This window comes from Lissotriton vulgaris, chromosome 4_1 (genome assembly GCF_964263255.1).
Source record: "Lissotriton vulgaris chromosome 4_1, aLisVul1.2, whole genome shotgun sequence".
NCBI classification, from domain to species: domain Eukaryota; kingdom Metazoa; phylum Chordata; class Amphibia; order Caudata; family Salamandridae; genus Lissotriton; species Lissotriton vulgaris.
The window spans coordinates 800,459,123-800,484,866 of NC_141691.1; the positions used below are offsets into that span (position 1 = coordinate 800,459,123).

Here is a 25,744-nt window from a genome sequence, read left to right on the forward strand (position 1 = left end):
TCACTTGTCTGATCGTCAACTATGAGAGGCTCCTTTCTGGGTTGTGCTACCACTGGTGTAATAACTGGAGTTTTTGGACTAGCCTGTCTATCCCCATAAAGAGGAACAACGGGACCAATAGTTACTGGAATTGTCAAAGCTTCAGGAATGGGATTCAACAATGATATTTTCTGAATTAGTTCATTCCGTTGTTTAATTAAGGCTTCCCTTTCTTGTTCCTGTAAAACCTTTTCAATCGGTGTTTCATGTATTACCTGTGGAACTAAAGGAAGATACAGACTTGGGGCAGTTGGGACTCTCGTTCCTGGTCTTTCATCACCAAAGGGCCTATAGTTCGGGAAGGTTGTATCAGGCCTACAAAATCCCTCTTTACCTGCTACATCTATTTCACTGGCCCTTCTTTCTCTAGGGTGTCGGAAAAACTGGTTTTTCAAACTCAGGGACCTAGATTCCTCATCATATGGCGGTGGATTTTTCATTAATAATTCCTCCAGGTATTCATCTTCCGAATCACCTGTAGACCTTAGGTGTCGGGTTTTCTCTGTGCTTTTCCCTCCCTCGGGTTCATTTATACCAAACATTGGAAATAGTCCCTCAACCATCATATTCTGTCTCCACTGTTTCATCTTTTTCTCTTTGGCATCTCGTTGTAATTTCGGGTACCATTTGCTCACTCCCTTATCCATTCTGGGTCTGTCTCGCTCTAAGGCCTCAATCTCCCATTCTTCTAAAGCCTCATACTGAGTCAACCTTGTTCTGGGATGTAAGTCATTCATTCGGGTCCTCAAATTAAACAAAATACTACTATTAAAGGTACCATCTAGGGGAAATGCTAGGATTCCATTGTCTTGGGTATACTTTACCCAGTTCTCCAACCATACGCAGGTGTGATAACCTTTGTCAAACAACATGAATGATGCGGGAGTATTAGGTGGTGGAATGATTACACCTTCTCTAGTTCTAATGGGCTTGTCTTTCTTGAAATAATTTTTGATTTTGTCAGCAAAGGACATTTTTCTCTTGCTTCCGTACATATTATAAGGTCTACCTCTTAGCATCTGATCCTTGCCAAAGCCTAAAAGTTGTGGATCAGGTAAGAAATCGGGATACCACATAGACTGTGTAACTGAAAGTTCCGTGGTCAGCTACAACCTCTTTGTTTACAAATCCTCCTCCAATACCAGCGCGTCTCTCAACAGATGCAACAACCAATCAACCCTGTGATTGCAAATAATTTCGACCAATGGGTGCGCGGCCTTTTTCGCGAGACGCGGTCTCACGCTTCGGCACTCACCCCTCCTTTACAATACCAGCTTCGTTACACGCCCGCTGTTTCAACCAATACCAGCGCGGCACGGAGTGACGTCAGCGCAGCTTCGCGACCGACTCCCTCCTTCACAAGGTAACGGAAACTTTGAATTTTCCTTAAAGTGCAAGTGCTCAATTTAGTTAACAACGTATAACATTCGCCACTGTGCTCGAGTGTCTAAAAAGAAAAAAAGTTTCACTGCAAGTAAACCTCTTCTGTCTACTTTTCATACACTACGGATAGACCCTTCTGCCTACCCTTACACACAAGCATTAAATAACCTGTTACTTCTTTGACTCATCCACTCTTTCCGGGATATATACTAAGTCTAAAGTTTCACCAAGGCACTCCTTTGCTATCATTCAAGCTCCGATGAACCTACTACTCCTTCCTCGTGTGACCCTTACTAGGAAATATCACAACTAAAGTTTCATTAGCGGACTCGTTGCTATCATTTATTCAACTATTTACTCAGAAAATCCTAATTAGCGCTTCCGGTTCTACCTAACCATGCACTAATCTTCCTCGCAGCCAGTGACCTCACAGCTAAGTGGATTCTGCTCACCACCCGCTATACTATTCCACTGGGATTCCAGACAACATAGAACAATCACTAACAATTTGTTAATCACATGCAATAATATAGCAGCATTTCACAGAATAATACTATTATAACATTTCAAAACCAATAGTATTTAGATCTATCGATAACTGAAAGAAAGGATTTTTATTTTTAGCAGCACATTTTATTTTCACGGTTTCATCAGCAAATATCTTATCTACCTATCTTACTAGTCCTAACCATCATTCTGCTACCAGAAAATTACTGATAGTGCACGCAGGACACCCGATCCTTATTCACCAAAATATATACGCTAATTGGGCCCATCAATACATTTTCGTGAATCAGGTAACCTTCACAGCGCTATCAGTAATTCGGGGTTCTGACTTTCTATATATTTCATGTTTACCTGACTTACCAATCCTCAAGAACAGGTACCTATGACCACAATGGATCAGGAGCTAAATTTAAGCTTTAGGCAGATAACACTAATACCACATACATTTATAATTTGTGTATAACCTTGTAATAACCACAAACACAGGAAGTTTTAAAAGTTTTATCTAAATCATAAAAGGTTTTCATATGCCATGAGAATGAAATTTACACAAATGAGAACGTCTATAACCAAGATTAAAATCACAATATAGCTATGAACCAGAGTGAGAATCATTAATATTTAGAAGGATACTATTGAGAGGAACATGCTATTTCATCACTAAAGGATAGGTAAGAACAAGGGTACATACTACTGATAGCTAATTGGAATAAACTGAAAGGTTTTGTGCTTCAGAATAAGTGCAACTTCTATAGGAAGGGTAACAGTGGAACATACTAAATATGCAAACAATTCAGCATTGAGTAAGGGTAGGGGAGAGATAAGGAACATGCTAAAGAATATTTTCGTCAGAGTTTTAAAAGTCAGAGATAAATCACAGGCAAGATTGCTTTATTTGGAAAATAGGAGAGAAAGATTTAGAATGACGAACACCCACATATAATTTATATTTACCTAGGACAGAATGAGGACTAACCCTGGCCACGGGTCAGTTGGGAAAGGCGGGAAAGGACCCTCAAGGACTTGGAATGCCAGTAGGCGAGCAGGTACAGCTCATGGACAGTCAGGATAGGATCACCCCAGAATTGGATCAGGACTGGGCTCCCGGAAGGGTACGACCAACACCTGCAGCTTCGGATGCAACGCCTGCGCTACGCCCTCTCTGCAAGGAATCTGCCAATAACCCTGATTGGGTTCTCGAATCTCCCAGCAAAGTGCTTCGTCAGCATTTAAAAGTTCCTTCCCCCCCCGGGCTAAGTATGTGGAAATTATGGACAGCGTGCTCCGCAGCTCTCTGTATCAATCACCTATAGAGTTCGTAGGGTCAGTGACAGGTCGGCTATTCGGACAAGTCGGACAATTTCTCTAGCTAAAACTAGACTAGTTATACTGTTTTCGGGTCAGTGGACCACCCACAAATGTTGCAAATGAAAGGATCCCCAACTTTGGATTGGACAAGAGAGGTGGTTAGGTCATTGTCACCACCTAGAATTTGGAGTTCTCATAATTAATGTGTAATATTTTGAACCCACCCCTTACATTCCAATTCCCATGGCATAAGAGTGCCGAAACAATAGGGCACACAAACATTATCATAAAATGTAACATTTCAGGTACAAGTCGAAGTCTTCTCCTGGAGCAGAGGTTGCTTTCCCAGGAGCATCTGAGCTTCGGCAGCCAGCTGGCTTAGTTCCACTCCTGCGCAATTCGTTTTCTCCCTCATCACGTGGTTAGGGTGACATGGGCTTCAAAGATGGAGTGGCGCACAGCTCACAGGCCCCCAAAGTGTGTTACATGAAAAGTAAGCGAAAACAATTTAGAAACACAGAAAAAATGAATACACTGTATACCATGATTAGCTGCACTACATCCCTTACTTTATAATATCTATAGCATTAGGAGTTAAGCAGAAATAAACAGCTGAACCAGAGCAGCGGTGGCAAGCAGAGAGCATGTTAAAAACAAAGCGGCCATATTAGCAATACTGCGCATGAGCGAAAAATCCCTCCAGAACTACGAGTGCATCACATCACATGGGTATGACCGACGCATGCGTAGACTGAAATCCCGCATAGCAGCGACCATGTCAGTTGCAAGCGTAGTTAGGATTAATAAACACATAGGCAAGCGTCTCTGGGACACCCACGTTTAGTGTAAAAGTGCAACATTAATAACGGAAACAGGTTGATTACTATATTAATGTTTATGCGAGGGGTTTGAATTCAAGCAAGTCGCGTAACGTGCGAATCCTTGCTCCATCACTTGCACATGACCTTGACCTTGTAATGTTGACTGAAACCTGGCCAAATGACTCATCAGCAAGCATCCTGGACATACTAGTGCCTCCTAACTACGACATCATTAGGTTAGACAGATCTAGCGGACAAGGTGGCGGCATTGCTTGGATGTAGCGTAGCAGTCTATTAGTCAAACAATCACAATCGGCTCTCCTGCTGTCTTGCAAATACTTGTGCATTGAGGTGGCTTGTAGCAATATTAATCCATGCAAAGTGAAAACGTTCTACCACCCTCCACGAGACAATCTTCCCTTCATAGAACAGATCATGGATATCATCTCATCTAACGCAGATCTAAATTGCACTCAGTTCTTCTTGTGAGATTTCAACCTCCACTGGAATGGCATGAATGATGTGACTGTCAATAGCATTAAAACATTTCTGGTAGACCTTAACCAATACAAATTTGTGACAGCCCTACTCACATTAAAGGAGCTACCTTAGATCATGTCATCGGTAAGCTCAACTCCATTCACCTTGAATCTATTGTCCCGTGTGACTGGACTGACCACTACTGCATCACCTTCCTCATCTCAGATTCTGTGAGAGGTAACAGAGTCCAGCCTAAGTACATCAGGCACTGGAAAAGATGTCTAAGAAACATCAACTTGCGTGATCTGACTGCTCTCTGTGATAACACCCTGCCCCCTCTGGATATGTCCAACATTCATGACCTTACGGACCACTATAATATTTCCATAACAAGTGTTCTAGACGCGATGGTGCCTCTGCAGCTAAAAGGACTGTCCTCCAAAGTCTCCAAACCTTGGTACAACAATAGTCTAAATACTGAAAGAGGGAATGTGAGACTTGCGGAAAGACTGGAGATCCTCTCCCTCCCTTGAACATCTCAACCAGCTGAGATATGTAGGAAATATCTGTAACAAATGCATCAGATGCTCTAAAGCCACCTTCTTCAGCAACCAATTAGAAAATGCTAAAAAACTTCCAAAAAAGCTGTTCAAGCTCATAAAGCTTAAATCAAACAGTCAACCGAACCTTTCCCCACTGGGTCTAGGTCCTCTGCCTAACTGCGAAGAATTTGCTGACTTCTTCTCTTATAAGACTACTAAGATCGAAGTTGAACTATGTTCAGCCTTGGAGCACCTTTCGATTGCACCTCCTAACACCCTCCTTCCTACTGGGTCGGATGATGTCCTGCTTGGTCGGCTCTGCCCCTCCCCCCTCTCCCCCCCAAAAGCAACACCTCTTGGAGCATTTCCAAAACTTTGGATGAAAGTACTATATGCAAAACTCTAGCTACTCTGAAACCATCTAACCATTTCAACGACCCCTTGCCATCGAACTTCTTCTCTGAGATCAGAGCCTCCTTACTTCCACTGTGGACGAAGATTGTCAATGCTCACTTCTGCAAGGTGCTATTCCGGACTGTCTAATATCTGGGCAGGTTACCCCTATTCTAAAGAAACCATCTGCAGATCCCTCTGACCTACACAACTTCTGTCCAATTTCTAACATTCCCACATTGGCAAAGCTCCTGGAGAAATGTGTGCATGTCCAGCTTTGTGACCACATTGAACAATTCCGACTCCTGGAACAATTTCAGTCCGGTTTCCGTCAGGGTCATAGCACAGAAACTGCTCTCACTCACATTGTAGACAATGCGCTAAGATTGCTAGATCAAAACAAATCTTGCCTACTGCCCCTCCTTGACCTCTCATCAGCTTTTGATACTGTTAAACACAACAAACTAATTGACCTCTTGGAACACAGGATGGGGCTTTCTGGGCTTGTACTAAACTGGTTCTCCTCATTTCTCCACAATAGAACCCAAAAGCTTCACAGTGAACCGGTCCCTGTCTCATCCTTTGCCGGTTCCCCTGGGGGTTCCACAGGAATCTGCTCTCTCTTCAACCTGTTCATGGAGCCTTTAACAGAAATCTTGAAATTATCCAGCATTCACCATCACATGTTTGCTGATGATACCCAACTGTACATGAAGGTCACCTCCCCTGGGGCATCCGGTCCCGCAACTCAGTCTTACTGAAAACACAAAGCTGGTTGACACAGAACCACTTGAAGCTCAAGGCTTTTAAAACTGAATTCCTCCTAATCGCACCACCCAAGCAGTCTCCAGTCATTGAAGAATGGATGAATCAACTATCAGCTCTAAACTGCATGCCACACATCATTGATTCCACTAGCTCATTGGAATAATGCGAAACAAGATTCTGAACATGCAGAAGCATATTAGTGCACTCACCAAAGGAGCGAACTTCCAACTCAGCTTCTTAAGGAAAATAAAACCTTTCCTCCCTTCACATGACTTAAAGGTTGCGGTGCAAGCCCTAGTGATCTCTAAGCTTGATTATGGAAACACAACCCTTTGTGGCCTTCCTAGAGGAAAGACAGCCCCTCTCAGAGCTTCCTTCTATTCTGCTGCAAGTCTCATAGCGGGCTTGAAAAGATACAATCATATCACGCTAGAGCTGATATCCCTAAATTGGCTCACCTACAAAATTGCATATATGGCACACAAAGCCATTCATTTCAATACACGGAAGATACCAAAGGTCTTAGTTTACTTAAATTCCTGATTGGAACCTATATAGTGTCCCACGTAGGTGATAAGACCAAGAGGTTAATACAGAAAAGGACACTAATACAAAGAAAGGGAGACACAGGAGAAAGGAAGTTGAGAGATAGAGTTCAGAATACGGAACTGGAAAATGTACCCATCAGCCCACTCAATAGTGGAACTTCGTCATCTGGGTTTTCACATTGGAAACTGGTGTCCAATATGCTCTTCCTCAAGACAAACCTGAGGCTAGCTGTTCTTGGACCCAATGGTTGAACCCTCAACCAAAGAAGATGACAGTATATAGGCTGAAGGGGCAAAGTTGCAGTGCTCAGAAATTGTGAAAAAATGAAAAGGAAAGGAAAGTAATCCAAGTGATTAAAAATACCTATCTTGATGTCATAAGGAAACTTTATTAGGTCTGTCCATCAAGGTGGTATGATTAAAAGCAGAGTGATAATAGCATGCAAAGAATTGCTATTCACCATGAATGTTATCTGGTCAACATGTTTCAGCCTTTATAGGCTTTCGTCAGGACCTATGATGCTCTACTGCAACACTTACTTCACGTGCTGTGATTAACAATCTAGGACATTGTCCAATTCTCAGTGAAAATTGGTGTACCTTCTCCCAAATTTAAGGGAGGAAGAGCCTCACCTCACCTGGCACCCGCTCAGGATAAAGGAGGCCACGCACTCTCCGTCGTTGCCTCAGACTTAAAGCTGAGCTCCCCCTCGGCTCAGCTTTAAGTCCGAGGCAACGACGGAGAGTGCGTGGCCTCCTTTATCCTGAGCGGGTGCCAGGTGAGGTGAGGCTCTTCCTCCCTTAAATTTGGGAGAAGGTACACCAATTTTCACTGAGAATTGGACAATGTCCGTAGATTGTTAATCACAGCACGTGAAGTAAGTGTTGCAGTAGTGCATCATAGGTCCTGACGAAAGCCTATAAAGGCTGAAACATGTTGACCAGATAACATTCATGGTGAATAGCAATTCTTTGCATGCTATTATCACTCTGCTTTTAATCATACCACCTTGATGGACAGACCTAATAAAGTTTCCTCATGACATCAAGATAGGTATTTTTAATCACTTGGATTACTTTCCTTTCCTTTTCATTTTTTCACAATTTCTGAGCACTGCAACTTTGCCCCTTCATCCTATATACTGTCATCTTCTTTGGTTGAGGGTTCAACCATTGGGTCCAAGAACAGCTAGCCTCAGGTTTGTCTTGAGGAAGAGCATATTGGACACCAGTTTCCAACGTGAAAACCCAGATGACGAAGTTCCACTATTGAGTGGGCTGATGGGTACATTTTCCAGTTCTGTATTCTGAACTCTATCTCTCAACTTCCTTTCTCCTGTGTCTCCCTTTCTTTGTATTAGTGTCCTTTTCTGTATTAACCTCTTGGTCTTATCACCTACGTGGGACACTATATAGGTTCCAATCAGGAATTTAAGTAAACTAAGACCTTTGGTATCTTCTGTGTGTTTAACTGTTTAGTTGGGGGACAAGGTACCAGGAGGTCTATAAAAATACTTTCCCCTAAGGCCCTCCACCATTTTTGTTTCCTTATTCATTTCAATACCCCAATGTACCCCGCTCAAAAGTTAGAGCCCTCCAGTAGATCTAGATCCTCGAGAAGTGCCAGCTCAAACCACAAAAATTTAACAAAACAAAAACGTACAATCGAGCCTTCTCAAGTATCACCCAAGTAGGTTGAATCCCTCTACTGCCCTTTTCAAAAAGGAAGGTAAATAGATACTGATAAAGAAACTCTTACCATTATAATGGAGCTTCCAAGTCGCTAGATGACATCCTTGCTGGTCTGAGTATATGAAGATTGTCTTGCCGATCTGACGGTCCTCTATTACCTCCACTTAATTCCACTTGCAACTGATATATGGTAATTTGCTATGATACCCCCTGTGACCATGTTCTCAACATAGACTTTAGCCCTATACTTCTTTTCTCAAGGAAGTAAAAATGTTATGGATGAAGAAACGTTTGCCTGGACTCATTGCTTCCATTGCTCCCTAGGGCGCCTTATTTATGAGACTGTTATGATTGTTTTTTGTTTGGTTGCTCTGTCTTTTTACTCCTTGTATCCTTCCCTGATTTATATACTGTAAAGCGCTCTGATACCCCCGGTGGTCATGTTCGCGCTATAGAAAACCTTTAAAATAAATAAACAAGGCATGTTTTTTTTCCTGGTCTGTGGAACCACATCCTATTGTTGTTATATTGTACTTCAAATGTTTTAACTTTTCAAGATATTGTATTCAGATAAATTTGTATGTCGTTTAGCCAGGCCTCTATTCTACAATTTGCTTTAATAAAGTTTAATATTTTTCTTTTATTTAGAGAGCACTGAATTCATTTGTTGAGCCCATGATGGAACAAGATCTTGATCCTGGTGGTGTTAGGCCCTCCCAACAAGAAGTACCCCAGAAACAAGAAATACACAAACCTCCGTCAGCAGAAGAAACCTGGTACATAATTTACTATTGTATGATATTTGATCCTACAGCTATCTTTACTTATGGCCCTTTGTATCCACCACAGTGCACTCACAATATACAGGTTTTACTGTGTGTTAAGAATTTGGGAATTTTTAAAATGATAACTTGTGTTTAGAGTGTTATCTAAAATGCATTTTATGTTCTTACTAGTTTCAGCAGTATTTGATTGACCAGGAAGATAATTCTAATACTGCCCGCTGACTAATGATTGAATTTAAGTCCAAAGGGGTGATAGTAATGACTGCTAATGACTACCATTGCTTGAAACCTCCAATATAGCAACGTTCTTGATCAAAATAATGGGTTTATAAAGCTATGACGGCATTCCCTGTTACAGTTCCCTGATTTTCAGCCATTAAAGCCCTTGGCAAAGGCAATAACCAGTACACTAAAAACTAACTGCCCCTCTGTCAGGTCAGAAATAGCAGGCACAGTCCTCTTCTATTCTTCCTGTGGTCCACAAAGAGTTCTGAGGCAGGTGCCTGGAGGGGCTACATTTATGCCTGGCACTAGTTAGTGGGTGAGAATGACTCCTGGACACACCCTAACAAATGGGGTAAAAATTACTCGCCAACCGTAACCACTTTGGACATTTCCAAGATGTCAAAAGTCTTCAGTCACACTAAACTTAGGCTTTGATGGTTGGGGGTGTGTGGGAGTAGTGAACAAACAGGCCTTGAGAAATCTAGTCACCCAATCACTATTGAGAGTCAGATTTTATGGGGGGGAGCTATTTTTAGATCGTGAACTGCCTGACCATTGTTTTGGGCATATAACCCCTCGTAAATTAACTGTACAAATACTTCAAAATATATTTCAGTACTTATGAGCACGTTTATTGGAATTCTGAAGTGAGAGGGAAACAAAGATTTTAATGGCATCAAAACAAATAAGTATACTTAGTGATGTGCAAATTAGAAATATTTGCTGAAACCCGATTATCGTTAGTATTCTATATAGTTTTATCAGTAAAACTGCATGTCAGTAGGAAAGTTTGAGAACATTTGTTGCCATTTCATTGGAAAATGTATGTCTGTAAATGACAGTGTGCTTCCACATCATGATTTAGTGATATACTTATTAAAAGTAATGTTTTTTAAATATGAACTGAGAAACTTTCCTGCCTTATCCTGATGACAATGCTAGTAGTGAACTGAGAGGCAAGTCATCAGTCTCATGTACCCTATACGTGGACTAGAATTTTATTATACCTGGACCAAATGTTTAGTGTATTAAATTGAACAAAAGAGTCACATATTTGAAGGTGCTATTGTATGTGATAATGAAGAAAACAGCGACACATTGACATAATATATTTCCCTAAGATCACACAATTTGAGATGAGTTTATGGGTCAATCACATAACAGATAGTTTGAATAGGTTATTCAAGACACCAGACATGCAGGTCTCGTCACATTCTTCTGATTTTTCGACGCCTAGCTATCATATTCCTAATGTCCTTCCACTAAAACCCAGTTTGAGGCAGCCACTGTATCCACAATAAATCCCAGAGATAGAAGTCCTGTAGAACAAACACGTTGTTCTCCAGCAGCCAGACAGTAGATACACAAGCATTTTCTTGGCATCCTGTTCTCTCTCTTTCAAGTGTTACATGTGGCTCAGCCAAGCAGTCAAGCAGAATTTGACAGTTTGCTGTCAAAAGAAGGCCCACAGCTCCCCCCTGCGTATTATACCAAGCTCAGAGGAGACATCTCTGCCCATTCAGGTCATCCTATCGTTTGCTCCTAGGAGGCAGTTTACACCTTTTTCACACCTATTCAAGGCTGAGCACAGACTTAGAGCTATCAGAGGATGCTGATTAGCATCTTCACAGTTCAGACAGGTAAAGGATAACTTTCTAAAAGTTACTTTTTCCTAATATTTTTTTAATGTATGACTTCGTCATTAAATTTTATTTTTGTTAACTCTTAAGAATATTGGTTCAAAATGTTTCCTTCCTACAGTAAAAATAGCTTTTGAGGGACTAGTCCCTGTACACTATGACACACTAACTTTAGATTTCTACATGTCCTGCTTTTAAATACTGGGCACCCTGTTCTGTGGGCTACAAAGCCTACATAGATATGACATATTAGTATTTAAAAGGAAAGTTTTTACCGGTCTAAAGGGTTTAGTTTGACAGGTTGAAATGCAGTTTTGCCCTGCAACAGTCAGGCTACAGTGGTAACAGAGTACTAAAGCTATCAAAAATATAAGGTACAGCAAGAGGCAATATATCAGGGTGATCACTCAGAAAAGACAGATTTCCTACACTTTATCCATTGAACAAGGGAAACTGTAGCATATTTCTTAAACCGCTCTCCATTAAAATTTAATGTGATGGAGCTGCTAGCAGGTTTTTAAAGTCTTCTGTGATCTTTCTAGGTATGACCGAAGAATTTATATGTGTTACAAGTCAAGTGTAATGTATGTATTATGGAAATTTTGTCTGCATTTTGCAGCATCCTTTTGTTTAAAAAAGAATACTAATATACCCAAGTAATCTCGTTATAGTGTTTTACTTGAAGGAGCTTGGTAATGTACGGTGTTTATCCACTCAAAAGGTGCAATGATCCCTTTTTCATTATTTACTTGGCCAAAATCTTCTCACGACCAATCCCTTCGTTAAGTTAGTTAGCTGTTTACTCATGTCCAGTCTGAAAGTTCAAAACACAGAAAATAACCCTTGGGTCTATAGGTATCAATTACCTAGTTGTGCGATAAACCTCCAAACCTGGGGTGTGCCTTTTAAAGGACAGTTTCTATCACCCACCTAAAGGTAGCATGCTTCTTAATTGGGGAACCTCCTCGTACCGTGAAGCCTAGTCACTGTACGGTTACAACCCCCTCACTGAGAGGGAGGAGCTCACTGATGTTTTCATACTAAGAGAGAAATATACTAAATACCCAATTGTGGAGTCAGGGGTGGTGATGGCCGCAGAGCAGGTGAAAAAAGTGATTGAAAACTAACTACAGGGTTCACAAAAAACTTTGATAGGGCGACCCTGGGCTAGGATTAAAAACAGTGTTTTTTTTAAACTTTAAACTTTAATTGATACCTATAGACCCAAGGGTACTTTTCTGTGTTTTGATTTAGGCGTAGGGGAGCAAACCCTTGCAATTCTTTAAATCCCCTCTGGCCATCTACTGTGACACTGGCAGTCTGAACGCTCACCAACCACTACCGCACACTCTCCTTAGTGATTCTTTTTTCAGTTGTATTTTACTGCAGAATTCATAGTGTCTTAATTGAAGCTGATCATTTCAGAATAGTGGTACTAGGGATGCTAAAGCATTACATTGTTCCTGGTTTCTTCTATAGCATTGATTTCTCTTTACTACCTCCCTTCACCATCTACTTGTAAGTATCTGAAATCTTTTCTGGCCTTTATATATCGTTATCATTGATATTTAGAATGTGATAGTGTGTTTTAAAAGTGTATTATAGTGCGGTTAACTAGCAGTATTGCTGATATCCAACTTTATTTATCGTTTCTGTTGGCAAGACTGTATACATTGAGCAGGCTTTCCATTGGGTGGCTTTGTTGTTTGTATTACTTCCTTTGCCTTGGATTGAATAGAATTTCTCCCTATTCTTGTATTTGTCCCACACAGAAACATATCAGTCTCAGTGTCTTGCTTGTTTGAGGTATCCATCCACTGCTGATGTTGGACCATGCATTGCAGTGCATGTGAGGAACTGTTAATTCCTCTGTTTCTCTCGTTCCCTGACTCCTTCACCATCCCACTCATATTTAACCCTCTCTCTTCTTTCTGACTCCCCTCCCTGCCTCCTCTTGGCTCCTTGCGAATGTTTTTGTAGACATCTTAATTTTTTTATTTTTTTATTTCAAGATGGCCGCCAGCTGTGCTCTGGGTATCTTCAATTATTTATGCTTGTTCTGTTCTTTTTTTTAACAGGACTTGTAAAAATAAATGGTTTTCAAAGAAGGTCACCATTAATGTGTATGCATCAAAAGCAAGCATCTTTGAACTAGAGTTGTAAAACATAAGATAAAATACTTTCAACCAAGGCCGCAGTGCATGCACTTGCATCTGTGATTACGATTTCGTTTTTCTAAGTGCCATTCCGAAATGACCATTGTGGGTGCCCCTGCATTTACACTGGATGCCTACCTCAGAACAAAACGCATTGGCAAAGCCATTAGCGTTCACAGCCAAGACCTATTGGCTTTGCTGATACTTTTTTAAATATATGTTTCAGAACAAGAAGTGGGGCTTAGGACAGAATGACTTGGCCCTTTCCCTCAATTTTCCCTTCAGTTTTCAAGTTCTTCCTTTTCAGATGGCCAGTGTTCTCTTGGACCTGCAGTTTGACTTGATAAAATCTTAATATGATATTTTTAGCCGTCTTCGCCTTTTTTTCTGGAAATTGACTTCTTTGGATCACCACAATAGCTCTGATGATGTTCCTTATGAATTCTTCACTTTTCATAGGTAGAATCATTTTCCTTCTTATACTGGGTTACTTTGAGGTACTTCTGGTTTGCACCCTGCAAGCTTTTGCGAGTGATCACCACAACAGGTGACCAAAGATTATATATTTTTATTGTAATAAAGATAGTGTGTATCCCATCCACCAGCATAATTTAACTAGTAATCTGCATGTTTCAAATGTGTGCATCATGTACATTTTCCCATCTGACTTCTTAAAACTATGAGCCGCAACACTTGACACAGTTGAACACCAATAATTATACAACTTTGCAACGTGGTATAGTTGGCTATTCTCATAAAACACATACATTATCTTCAAAGTTGTTTTTGTTTGTTTCTTTAAAAGCAGAAAGTAGACTTCTCTAAACTGTATGCTAAATATCCGATTCCCTTGCATGGGATTAAACCAAATAAAGGGAGAATGTCTGTGGTGTTTAAAAAAAGCATGATTTGTTGTACTTTGTGCTAATTGTTTGTGTGATATGTCCTCACCCTCAGCGTCGATTTGACAGCTGATGCAGTGATTCCCGAGAGCAGTTTAAATGATGCACAGCAGGAAGATAACAGTGGACTTATTTTTGTCACGTGGAATATTGATGGCCTGGATCAGTCAAACATTCAAGAAAGGGCTCGTGGTGTCTGCTCCTGTTTGAAATTGTAAGTATTGTAATACTACTTTGTTTGCACTTTGAAAGACCATACTTTGTATTTCTAACACGTGTCTCAACCTTTATGGCACGCCAGCGTTGGGGCTATTTCAAAACTGAAATACGTAATGTTAATAGATAATGACCAGTCCTATGGAAGATAATAATTACTAAAATTACGAAACAAACCATTGCTTAATTTAAAATGATTCAATGCCCGAGTGAAATTCACAATGGTTCATATTTATGAGAAACGGGCCCCTAATTATTTATGACGAAGAGATTATTTCCAACCACAGTGTAACCCAAATTTCCAAAATCGGTTTGACAACCAGAACTTTAACTTGATCTGAGTTACCCTGAAACACATCACTTTGACACTGAACGCCTTCCTATACCACACCCGTGAACTCACCACCCTACCCCCTCTCCTCCCCCCCCCACTGTCCCCTCTATTCAACATGACCAGATATTCACTAACTAGATGTGCAGTTCTGTTTCATGTAACAGCAAGTAATCCCCAATTCTGCTTTGGATGGATATCTCATTGCTCTTGTGTGGGTGATGGAGTTTGTTTAGTATGATGTTTTAAAGATTAAGTTGTCTCTGTCCCACTTAGTCACTCCTATATCATCATAGGGCTGAAACATACGCGTTGTATGCTGTCTAGCAAATTGGTGGTGTAGATCGCAGGAGCCTGAGACTTTATAGAGCCAGAGAATCCAGAGTAGGATCCAAGGTCTAATAAGATTTAGGAATCCCCTCCTATAGATGAATACTGACATGGACTATAATGTTAACCACTTGACAGTGCTTTACCTTGTAAGCACTGCAAATAGGTTAGGGGTTGTATCACAGCTCTAGAAGGGCTTTTAACAGCACCAGCTATTCTACCTTCAGCTTTTATAACTAAAAACCTATATATTTTAAGATATACATCTGGCTTGACTACTTAGCACTTTGTAGTATTCTGCATATTATACTGTATGGTGTTTTACCAGCCCTGCTCTGCCAGTGTCTGTGCTCTGACTCATTAGAATGTTGGAGTTTGATGATGCCTCGGAATGTTGGGACTGAGGGAGGCAGAGTGACAGTTGGTCATGGGCTGAGCAGCTGACGGGCAGCTCCTGGTGGGGCTCTGATATACCATCTTAACTAGCTGATGTCTTGTACTTTACTACCTGTTATCTTTATGAATAAATCATCTTGAAATACTACCTTGCTGAGTGGACCTTCTTCATTACATTTTTTGGCGACGAGGGTGGGATGGGTATGGGTACAAGCCCCATTTGCCCATATACTTGCCTACACAGGCCGTTCACGGTTTCCACCCTTACAAAGGGCACAGTTACATACGTTTTTTTACCCTCACACAGGGCACCAGCTTATGGGTTACAGTCCCATTTACTTTTACATTGTCACCCTCATACAGGGTGTCTCATGGGTTACAATCCCATTTACATTTTCACCCTCACAAAGGGCGTCTTATGGGTCACAGTCCCATTTTACATTTACATAGTACCCTTAAACAGGGTACAACATTATGGGTCTTTTACCCATTTACATTTATACAGTCTCCCTACATAGGGCGTCATATGGGTTACATTCCCATTTACATTTACATGGTCACCCTACATAGGGCATCATATGGGGTTCAGTCCCATTGACAGTGCTCCTCACACTCTTGCACAGGAGCAGAGGACGGTCATGGGTTTTAGTCGCTCTGACTGTTATTGTCTGTTTACAATTTGTAATTTTGCTGTTTTGAATAACGCACTGTTACACACACTTACATCACATTTATATAGTTTATTGAAAATCGAGGGAAGTTGTAGTTATACTGTATATATCTACTTTGCCTTTTCTCTGTTTTTCTATTCGTCCAGCTTTACTCGTGGTGTCATTCTCATTGTCATCCCTGGTTTCTGGATCTACACTTCTTGTTGTCGTTTTTTGCCTCCAGCCTTCTTTCGTTCTTTTTCATTCTTTCCTTCCCTTTTCTGGAGGAAATCTGTTACTCCCTCTTTCCTGTGTCTCTGTGGAGGCTGGTGAAACGTTTTCCGTTGTGCCTTGTTCTTTCTTCCCTTCCTGCCTGCCTGGCCAGTGGGTGCGTTTGGGGGTTAGTCCTTAGTGCGTGTGAGTTCTTCTGCTCCTTACTGTTTCCATTTTCTGATTACTCGTTTTCCCCTCATCTTTTCTTTGTCCATGAGTCTGTGTTATCTCTATCGGTTTCCACTTTACTCTTCTCTTCCTCCTCCTCATTTTCTTCCACCTGTCTCTTCACGCTGCTTTGCTTACACCTTTCTTTGCTGTTGTTTCTGTTCCTCTGCTATTCTTCCTTGTTATCTCTTCTTTGGTTCTCTTTCGCCAGTTGTTATTCACGTAGTGGTTTACTGCTTGTGTTAGAACGAAAGGGGATATGTAGTATCCTGCATATTATACTGTATGGTGTTTTACCAGCCCTGCTTTGCCAGTGCCTGTGCTCTGACTCATTAGAATGTTGGAGTTTGATGATGCCTCGGAATGTTGGGACTGAGGGAGGCAGAGTGACAGTTGGTCATGGGCTGAGCAGCTGACAGGCAGCTCCTGGTGGGGCTCTGATATACCATCTTAACTACATGATGTCTTGTACTTTACTACCTGTTATCTTTATGAATACATCATCTTGAAATACTGCCTTCCTGAGTGGACCTTCTTCATTACATACTTCACCATTGAACATTCATGACATTGATGTGAACACAGCATTCTTTGAGCAGAACAATATCACACTCTTCTTGGGCCATCAGTGTTACACAGCTGTTTATCACCAGAAAGCTGACAATTAGCCAGTGGTTGACCAAGGACCCTGGACAATGCAAAACCCAAACATGTTTGTCACTTGAATATGTTTGAATAAAGGGTCAAATTATTGAATGATTGTGTTGAATATATCAGCTTTAATGCAGTTTCACTGGTCTCCTAAGCATCAATCCCCTTTCTTGCACCTGTAAGTTTGACAAAATCAATGAAGTGGGGAACAAGAAGCTTTGTGTGGTTTTCTGATTGATAGTTGTGTCTCTTTCCCTCTTAGTGGGGATCCCTATTTATTTGAAATGGTTCTCACCTATCAAGGTTCCTAGTGACATGCTTCATCATAGTGTCCTCACCGAGATACTAGTTGTAGCTGGACGGGCTCAACCTTGAACCTCCGGGGAGGGATCTTATATTTAAAATTGCCTACAGATATCCTAATGGTCAACTGAAGGTTTTGTTTATTCTAGGATCTTTTTGCAAAAGTAACAACACAGGTGATGGTGTCAGGGTACTTGTTAGGACTCAAACATTTATGGTTCTTTGTTTCAGCCAAATCAGTGTGCCTTCATAGTTGGCTTTCGTCGGGAACAAAACCCTAGATATCTTCACACTCCAAACTCAGTTGCTTAGATATCACCACACTACTTGTGCAATTAAACCTGGCAGTCACTTTCACTCACTCAAGCCTGGTGTATATAAAAACCAGACAGAGAGATTTTTCCATTTATTACATTTGTTTTACAAGTTTTTTCATCCCAAACACACTTTTATCAACGGGCTATATCTGATGTAGACCTGTTTAGTTCCTGTAGGTTCTAGATTTTATAAGTTTGCCCTCAGCTCTTTTAGTATGTCTACTTTTATTTTCTGGTCTATAAATGGATTTAACTGCCTGTCTGAGCTCATGTTATTTTAAAACAGAAAAGGAAAACAAATACACACTGAGGGACTTTGGGTCATCCCCCTTCAGCAATTGATTCATGAAAGTGTCATTCAGATTTTGGATCAACCCACACAAGTGTTTTCTCTGTGTCATCGTGTGACTTGCTATTAGGTGCATTGGTTTATCTATACAGTGCTTCCTCTAATTCACAGCCTGTGAAGTGTCAATACATTGCAGTTGGGTTGCGTTCTTTTACCTACTTCCAACTTACTCCTTCTCTTCTTTCACTCCTACTCAAATCAAAATTTGGTTTCTTAATGTTACTCTATTGCCTACCCCTGATTCACTCAAATGCTAATCTCTCTCAAACCCCTATGCCTACTCCACCCCATGCCTATCCGTACCACTATTACCCCAAATTCTACTTTTTCTCTATTACTTCTACTTCGACCTATTCATACCTACTCAAACCTTTGCTCACATAATCCTGCTCTTTCCCTTTCCTTTCTTACCCTTGTCAAACTCATTTACCATATCACATCATCAGAATCAAATGCTCTCGGACGCACACCTTTAAAAGTGCAAACTCCTTTCTAACGTGCATGCTGCTAAATATCAGATCAGAAAGTGCTTGCACTTAAATCTCCAACCTCATTTTAAACTATGATTTAAACATTTTGTGCATCACCATATCCTGACTTAGGACCTAATGCCAGTCTGCAATAGAGCTGCTGGTTATTGAAGGATTTAAAATTGACTGGTAACAAATAAGGAGACTGCATAGAAGGCATTCAAAATTTCATTATCAATTACAGATCTATACTCAGCGCAAACGAACACACATTTGAATGTCTCAAAATTAAAACATTTGCCTTGTCTTGGGCTGCTCCATGGTCTTGACAAAGCGAGGCTGTGTTTGGTAAACTTAGTCCTGGCCTTTGCACTGACCAGATTAGTTAATTTTCAGTCCCATGTAGGCATTTTCCTTATAATATAGTTAAGTGGAGTTGATAACAAAATTTACGTTTCATTACTTGGGTGACCAGGGTCTTTTCAGAGAATAAACCTGACTGGTCTTAATAAATCTTCAGAGGGGGAAGTTTTGATGATTTCCTAAAAGTTACAAAATTGACGTTTTCCAACTTAAAAAAAAGAATTGGAAGAAATACTATGGGTCGAAAGCCCTTGGAAATGCCACTAAATTGCAAAAGAAAAAAGGACATATGTATGGCTGGTGCTTTTATGTATTCTAAAGACCATAAGTAGGACCATGATCTCAGAAAATAGTTACACAATTGGATGTAGAATTGGAGAAACAATATGTAAGCAGTAGAATTCTTTCAAATTTAACAATGCAGTATTGCATTAAATGTTCAACAATAACAGTTACAAATCTCTTTAGCACTTTCTTCATTGACTTAGCAAAATATTAGCTTCGTTCTTAGCAGTAACAGCCAACATGTGTTTTGTTGTGGATGAATCTCAGGACACTTCTAGTTAAGTTACAGGTAGTTTATTTAAGGGCACAGCTGAGTGCACACCTCGCCAGCTGACCAGACCATCAACTGACAAGAGTGGAACACTCCAGTACAAGTTAGAACACACATAGGTATTTTGTGAGGCTAAGGAGGTAAGAACACAAAGGAAGGGCTAACGACCACTGTCAGCCATGTTACATGAAGAACTAGTTTACAACATGTTTCACCTCATATGGTATTATTTTATAGTGACAAGTTAATGGGAAAATATAAACACATTTGCATTTAATAGTAAATTAAAAATGACCATATTTAATGGTCTATCATGGCTTTGTGATTTTTTCATGTGTGAATTAATGTAGTTTTAATTTTTTAGTAAATTTGTGTGGCCAAAACTACTGAAAACGGCTTGCCTACCCATGGTCTTTAAACGAAACTTGGAAATCATGAGTAGAAATTTGTCCTTACAGTGGCGGTCTCTGGCGGGCTGGTACCATTAAAAATGCTTGTTAAGCGGAGAACAACGGAAATTAAACATTACCTTATTAATTAGATAAATAGGGACATATGTATGAAAGGTTTCACTTTGGCCTCTTGCTACGCAAGGGAACACAGGCTGGAGCAAAACCTAGAATGAGATTTACTTGCCACGCACAGCCGCTTTGCATGGCCCTGCTGTAGTAAGGGTTCTTCAAGATAAAAGAAGCAAGCACATCCAGACTGTAGTGAAGAAGTCTTTATTGGAGCATCCACCTTCTTGAAGATCAGCAGTGCAACTGCTTATAACTGATCTTTCAATAAGTAAGATAACAACACAAGTACAGAACATAGAATAGAAAACATTCTACACAGAATGAACTATGAGAATTCCTGAGGGAATTCGTACATAGTAAACATTCTGCTATAAACACCATACTAGACATCTCCTCCCTTTATAAAATAAAATAAAATAAAATAAATAAACAGAGATAAAACTCATTTGTACAAAACAAAATCATCAAACTTCCTAGGAACAAATTTCTGTCTTTTAGACAACCTATGAACATTTTTTTCCTGAAAAAATGTTTGTGTTAAAGGAGAAGAAACATTAGCATCATCAAGATGATCCTCAGAAATTGTACTTTGCTCGGCAACAACAGTATCACTTGAAAAATCAGGATCTACAGAACTACAATGCCTACAAATTGATGGATCAACCTTTGCAATTTTAGAAACATTCCACCAAGATCCATTATCCAAAAGAACAGAAGTTTTTCCTATTTTACAAATCTCAAAAATGTCTGAAAATTTAGACTGACCTTTTTTTACAAAAACAGGTAGTTTAATTTTGACTTTGTCACCTATATGTAATTTAGGTTTATTTGTTGAGTGAACTATATTTTTTGAAACAACATTTTGTTTAGCCTTTTTATAAATAACACTCATGTTATTTTTTGATTTTGCCTTTTCAATCCAAGAAAGAGAAATCTCTTGTTGAGGACTCCTATCTTTAAACAAAGGAAAAGGCGAATATTTTGTAAAAGAATGTGGAGTACAAAGATAAGACCAAACAAGATTTGCAATATGATTTTTAACATCAATGTGAGATTTAATGGCTAACTGAATACCCTCGACTAAAACTCTATTAAATCTTTCCACAAGACCATTCATGTTAGGTGAATATAAAGCAGTCTTACAATGTTTAATATTATTTTTTTTTATAAAAAAGATCAAACAAATGTGAAGTGAATTTTGTTCCGTTATCAGACACTAAGGTAAATGGCAAACCCTCCCTTTTAAATATTTCCTTAAGAAATGTAATCACAGAAATAGTGTCAATTTGTGTTGACCATTTATATTCTACCCATTTTGAGAAATAATCAATGACCACAAAAATATACACTTTTTGTGCCTGAATTCCTTCATATGGACCTAAAATATCAATTGCTATTTTATTCCACGGAGTATGTGGTATCTCAACTTTCACAGTATTTGAATGCAATGGCTTCAAAACTTTATCTGAATCAGCACATAAAGAACACTTCTTAATAAAATGAACAATTTGATCATCCATATAAGGCCACCAAAAAATATCTCTAATCTTCTTAATGGTGCAGGACTGTGCTAAATGACCAAGATGAGCAATCGAAATTATCTTTTGTCTAATAGAAATCGGAGGTACAAAACAATCACCCTTTAAAATCAAATTTTCATTACAAGTCAAATCATCTCTAACTTTCCAAAATACAGCAAGATCCTTTGAAAGATTCTTTTCAACTGGCCAAGAATCCCTCAGTATTTACAAACTAATTTAAGTTGTTCATCCAAATCCATAGCTTTGGACCACTCATCTTTTGTAACCAAATCTCTCCACAGATGCCACAACACACTCATCAAAACTTTCAGAATGATTCACAAAGTTGACACTAGGTAATAACCTTGAAAAACAATCAGCTCTGGTATTTTGTGAACCAGGAATATAAACAATATCAAAATTATATTCATATAATTTTGCCAAAATACGAACTAACCTAGCAGACGCCTTTCCAACACTATTGTTAGATAACAGAGCATTGAAAGGTTTGTGATCAGTCTTAATCTTAAAAGACTTTCCCCATAAATAGGTCTTAAAATGTTCAACAGCCCATGAACACCCTAAAGCTTCTCTTTCAATCGTAGAGTACTTTACCTCAGCAACTGACAATGGTCTGGACGCAAAAGCAATAGTCACTTCTTTATCATTCTTTACCTGACTCAAAACAGCACCAAGTCCAGTAGCACTCGCATCTATCAATCAATCAATCAATCAAAGACATTTGTAGAGCGCACTACCTACCCGTAGGGTCTCGAGGCGCTTGGGGGGGGGCGGGGGGGTGCCGCTACTGCTCGAACAGCCAGGTCTTGAGCTTCTTCCTGAAGGAGAGGTGGTCTTGGGTCAGGCGCAGGTCGGCCGGGAGGGAGTTCCAGGTCTTGGCGGCCAGGTAGGAGAAGGACCTTCCTCCTGTAGTGGCTCTGCGGATGCGTGGGACGGCGGCGAGGGCGTGGCTGGCGGAGCGGAGGTGGCGTTTGGGAGCGTAGAAGTTGATTCGGTTGTTGAGGTAGCTCGGACCTTGGTCGTGGAGAGCTTTGTGTGCGTGGGTAAGGAGGCGGAAGGTGATTCTCTTGTTGACCGGGAGCCAGTGCAGGTCTCTCAGGTGTCCGGAGATGTGGCTGTGTCGTGGGACGTCGAGGATGAGTCTGGCTGAGGCGTTCTGGATGCGCTGGAGTCTCTTCTGGATCTTGGCGGTGGTTCCGGCGTAGAGTGCGTTGCCGTAGTCCAGTCGGCTGGTGACGAGGGCCTGGGTGACGGTCTTCCTGGTCTCTGTGGGGATCCACCAGAAGATCTTCCGAAGCATGCGCAGGATGTTGAAGCACGACAAGGAGACGGCGTTGACTTGCCTGGCCATGGAGAGGGAGGAGTCCAGGATGAAACCCAGGTTGCGTGCGTGGTCCGTCGGTTTGGGTGCGGTGCCCAGGGCTTGGGGGCCACCAGGAGTCGGCCCAGGTGGAGGGCGAGGAGCCCAGGATGAGGACCTCCGTCTTGTCTGAGTTCAGTTTCAGGCGGCTCGTCGTCATCCACTCGGCTACCTCTCTCATCCCTTCGTGCAGGTTGGCTCTGGCGGCGGCTGGGTCGTTGGTCAGGGAGAGGATCAGCTGGGTGTCGTCGGCGTAGGAGATTATGTTGAGGTTGTGTTGGCGTGCGATGGCCGCGAGGGGGCTCATGTAGACGTTGAAGAGAGTCGGGCTCAGTGAGGATCCTTGAGGGACGCTGCAGATGACTTCGGTGGCCTCTGACTTGTACGGTGGTAGGCGGACTCTTTGTGTTCTTCCGTCGAGAAAGGAGACGATCCATTCCAGCGCCTTCTCCTGGATTCCGACGTTGCTGAGGCGCTGCACTAGGGTGCGGTGGCAGACCGTGTCGAAAGCCGCGGAGAGGTCTAGGAGGATGAGGGCCGCTGTTTCTCCGTTGTCCATCAGGGCTCGGATGTCATCAGTGGCGGCGATGAGGGCGGTCTCGGTGCTGTGGTTGGCACGGAATCCGGACTGCGATGGGTCGAGGGATCCATTCGTCTCGAGGAAGGCGGCCAGCTGTTTGTTGACGGTCTTCTCGATGACTTTGGCTGGGAACGGGAGGAGAGAGATGGGGCGGTAATTCTTGAGTTCGGTGGGGTCTGCCGTAGGTTTCTTGAGTAGAGCGCTGAGTTCAGCGTGCTTCCAGCTCTCGGGGAAGGTGGCGGTGTCGAATGAGGAGTTGATGATGTCCCGCAGGTGGGGTGCGATGACCGCGTCGGCTTTGTTGAAGACGTGGTGAGGGCAGGGGTCGGTCGGAGATCCGGAGTGGACGGAGTTCATCGTGTGGGCGGTGTCTTCGGTGTTGACTGGGGTCCAGGCGCGGAGGGTGGTGGTGGGCGGTGTTGCTGCGGTCGTGGCGTGCGTCGGTTGGGTGCTGAAGCTGTGGTGTATGTCCGCGATCTTGTTGTGGAAGTAGGAGGCGAGGGAGTTGCAGAGGTCTTGCGAAGGGGTGATGTCGTTGTTTCCGGCGTTGGGGTTGGAGAGCTCTTTCACGATGTTGAAGAGTTCCTTGCAGTTGTGTGCGTTGTTGTCCAGCCTGTCCTTGTATGCAGTTTTCTTGGCGATGCGGATCAGTTGGTGGTGTTTCCGGGTGGCGAGCTTGAGGGTGGTCCTGTTGTCCGACGTGGGTTCCTTTCTCCAGGCTTTCTCGAGGGCTCGGCAGTTCTTCTTGGAGCTCTTGAGTTCGTCGGTGAACCATGGGGCTCTCTTACTGCCGGGTCTGCTGGGCGGGATCCTCAGAGGCGCGAGTTCGTCTGCGCATTTGCTGATCCACTTTGAGAGGTTGACGGCGGCCTGGCTGGGGTTCGCTGAGCTGGCCGGGGGGTGCTGGCTCAGGGAAGCGGCGAGCTGGTCGGCTGTGATCTTGTTCCAGCATCTTCGGGCAACCTGTTGCTGGTGGTGGTGGATCGTCGTTCTTCTGAAGGTGAAGTGGATGCATCTGTGATCCGTCCAGTGGAGTTCTGTGGCGTGGCTGAAGGCGATGTCTTTGCTGGATGAGAAGATGGCGTCGAGTGTGTGTCCGGCGAGGTGGGTGGGGGTGGACACCAGCTGCTTGAGTCCAAGGTTGGCGAGGTTGTCGAGCAGGGTGCTGGTGTTGCAGTCGTTGTTGTTCTCCAGGTGGAAGTTGAAGTCCCCCAGGAGGATGTAGTCAGCGGAGGGGAGGGCGTGCGGGCTGACGAAGTCGGCGATGTCCTCGCTGAATTGAGTGCGTGGTCCCGGAGGTCGGTAGATCAGGGTGCCTCTGAGGGTGGTCTTCGGGTCGGTGTGGATCTGGAAATGCAGGTGTTCGGCGGAGGGTGGGTTGTTGTCGGTGCTGGTCGTGATGCGGATGGTGTTCTTGTGGATGATGGCGATGCCTCCTCCCACCTGGTTGGCGTTGCGGTCCCTCCGGGTGATCTTGTAACCTTCTGGGATGGCGATGGTGATGTCTACAGTAATCACAGTAATCACACTCAAAGCATTAGAAGAAAAAGGAGGAAGAGGTTTACAATCAATTATTGCAGATTTAATAGCAGAGAACGATGTAGAATGTTCATCAGTCCAAACATATTTACACCCTTTTTTAAGGAGTAATCTTGATGGTAATACATTATCTGAAAAATTTTGAACAAACCTCGAATAATAGTCACACAAACGATTTTAGTTGATCCTTGTCTTTAGGTTCACACATGTGTTTGATGGAAGCAAGCAGGTCATTCTTAGGAAAAATACCTTGTGAATTGATCATATGTCCCAGATATTCAACTTCAGATACAAAAAAATTGCACTGATCCAAACTAATAGTCATACCTCTTTCATCCAAAATAGACAATACTCTGTCAAGAATGCCTTTGTGTTGTTCAACCGAATCTGAAAATACTAAAATATCATCTTGAAAAGCCATGACATTATCAATGTCCTTAAATAGGGAATTCATCAATTTCTGAAACACTGAGGCTGCAGATGAGAGCCCAAATGGCATCCTAATATATCTAAACGTACCATCAGGAGTAATGAATGTTGTGATGTTTCGTGAATCTTCTGTAAGTTCTACCTGATGGTAAGCAGATTTTAAATCTATGCTGCTAAAAATTCTTGCCCCATCCAATTTTGTCAATAAATCT

At 41.9% G+C, this 25,744-nt stretch overlaps 1 protein-coding gene across 5 annotated transcripts in view; it reads left to right on the plus strand.

The window, feature by feature from the left end:
• Positions 1-25,744, plus strand: part of LOC147722605 (tyrosyl-DNA phosphodiesterase 2-like) — a 358,934-nt gene that overhangs the window by 182,612 nt on the left and 150,578 nt on the right. For all 5 annotated transcript variants that reach the window (XM_086965136.1, XM_086965137.1, XM_086965134.1 and 2 more), the window contains 2 exons: positions 9,130-9,257; positions 14,245-14,403. In XM_086965136.1, the coding sequence (XP_086821262.1) occupies positions 9,157-9,257; positions 14,245-14,403 (260 nt within the window). In that variant the 5' untranslated portion in view covers positions 9,130-9,156. The remainder of the gene's footprint in view (positions 1-9,129; positions 9,258-14,244; positions 14,404-25,744) is intronic.